The sequence below is a fragment of the Labeo rohita genome, chromosome 22 (assembly GCF_022985175.1).
Source record: "Labeo rohita strain BAU-BD-2019 chromosome 22, IGBB_LRoh.1.0, whole genome shotgun sequence".
Taxonomy (NCBI): Eukaryota; Metazoa; Chordata; class Actinopteri; order Cypriniformes; family Cyprinidae; genus Labeo; species Labeo rohita.
Window position 1 is genome coordinate 61,088,527 of NC_066890.1, and position 1,001 is coordinate 61,089,527.

General features: G+C 24.0%; 1 protein-coding gene across 2 annotated transcripts in view; it reads right to left on the reverse strand.

Moving 5' to 3' along the window:
* Positions 1-404: 404 nt before the first annotated feature.
* The window catches only part of matk (megakaryocyte-associated tyrosine kinase), a 9,715-nt gene continuing 9,118 nt past the window's right edge, over positions 405-1,001 (reverse strand). For both annotated transcript variants that reach the window (XM_051094737.1, XM_051094738.1), the window contains exon 13: positions 405-1,001. This exon is cut by the window's right edge and continues 153 nt beyond it. In XM_051094737.1, the coding sequence (XP_050950694.1) occupies positions 969-1,001 (33 nt within the window). In that variant the 3' untranslated portion in view covers positions 405-968.

Consider the following 1,001-nt stretch of genomic DNA (forward strand, 5'->3'; position numbering starts at 1 on the left):
GGGAAAACCTGTCAGGAATAATGGGCCATATTTCACTCCAAAATCAAAAGAAAAAAAAAAAGAAACTAAAGCCTAACTATTAATAATAATAATAATAATAATAATAATTCTCATAACGTAAAATCATAATAATATTTATTTTAATGTGTTTTTGTTTTGTTTTTTTAATTCCAAACACTGTCTTATATTTTTGTAATATTTGTATTTGGTTAATGAGAACTGAGTAGTAGGAAAAAAAATGTTTAATTAATCATGCAAAAAAAAAAAAAAAGTAATAATAATAATAATAATAATAATATATATATATATATATATATATATATATACACACACACGTGTGTGTGTGTATAATTATGATTTATATATGATATATATATGATATATATATTTTTATTTTATTTTTTTTTAAACAAATACAAAAATAGGGGGAAATTTATTATTAATTGCATGGAAATACTACGCAAAAAAATAAAAAAATAAAAACAAAACAAAAAAAATCCTAGAACAGGCTTTATTTTGATGCAAAACTTTAATTTGACTTTTCATCTTGAGGTGAAATTGGCATGTTTTCATGATTCACCCAAAAACCATAAAACCAAAATAAAAACAAACATAAAGTGTGATAAATAATAAATTAAATCTACATTATACACATGTGATGAACAGGACTGTCAAACGATTAATCGCGATTAATCACATCCAAAATAAAGTTTTGACTTTATATATGTGTGTGTGTATTATGTATTTATAAACACACACACACATATATGCATATATTTATGTGTGTATATATTTATATAGACATTTTTTGTAAATACATACATGCATGTGTGCATGTGTATTTATATATAAATAATATATATACACAATACTACACATATATAAACACAAACTTTTATTTTGATTATCGATTTTGAATCACGATTAATCGTTTGACAGCCCAAGCGTGAACACCTGCAGAGACGAGCTCAACACGCCGCCTGGTGTTTGCCGAGCTCTTT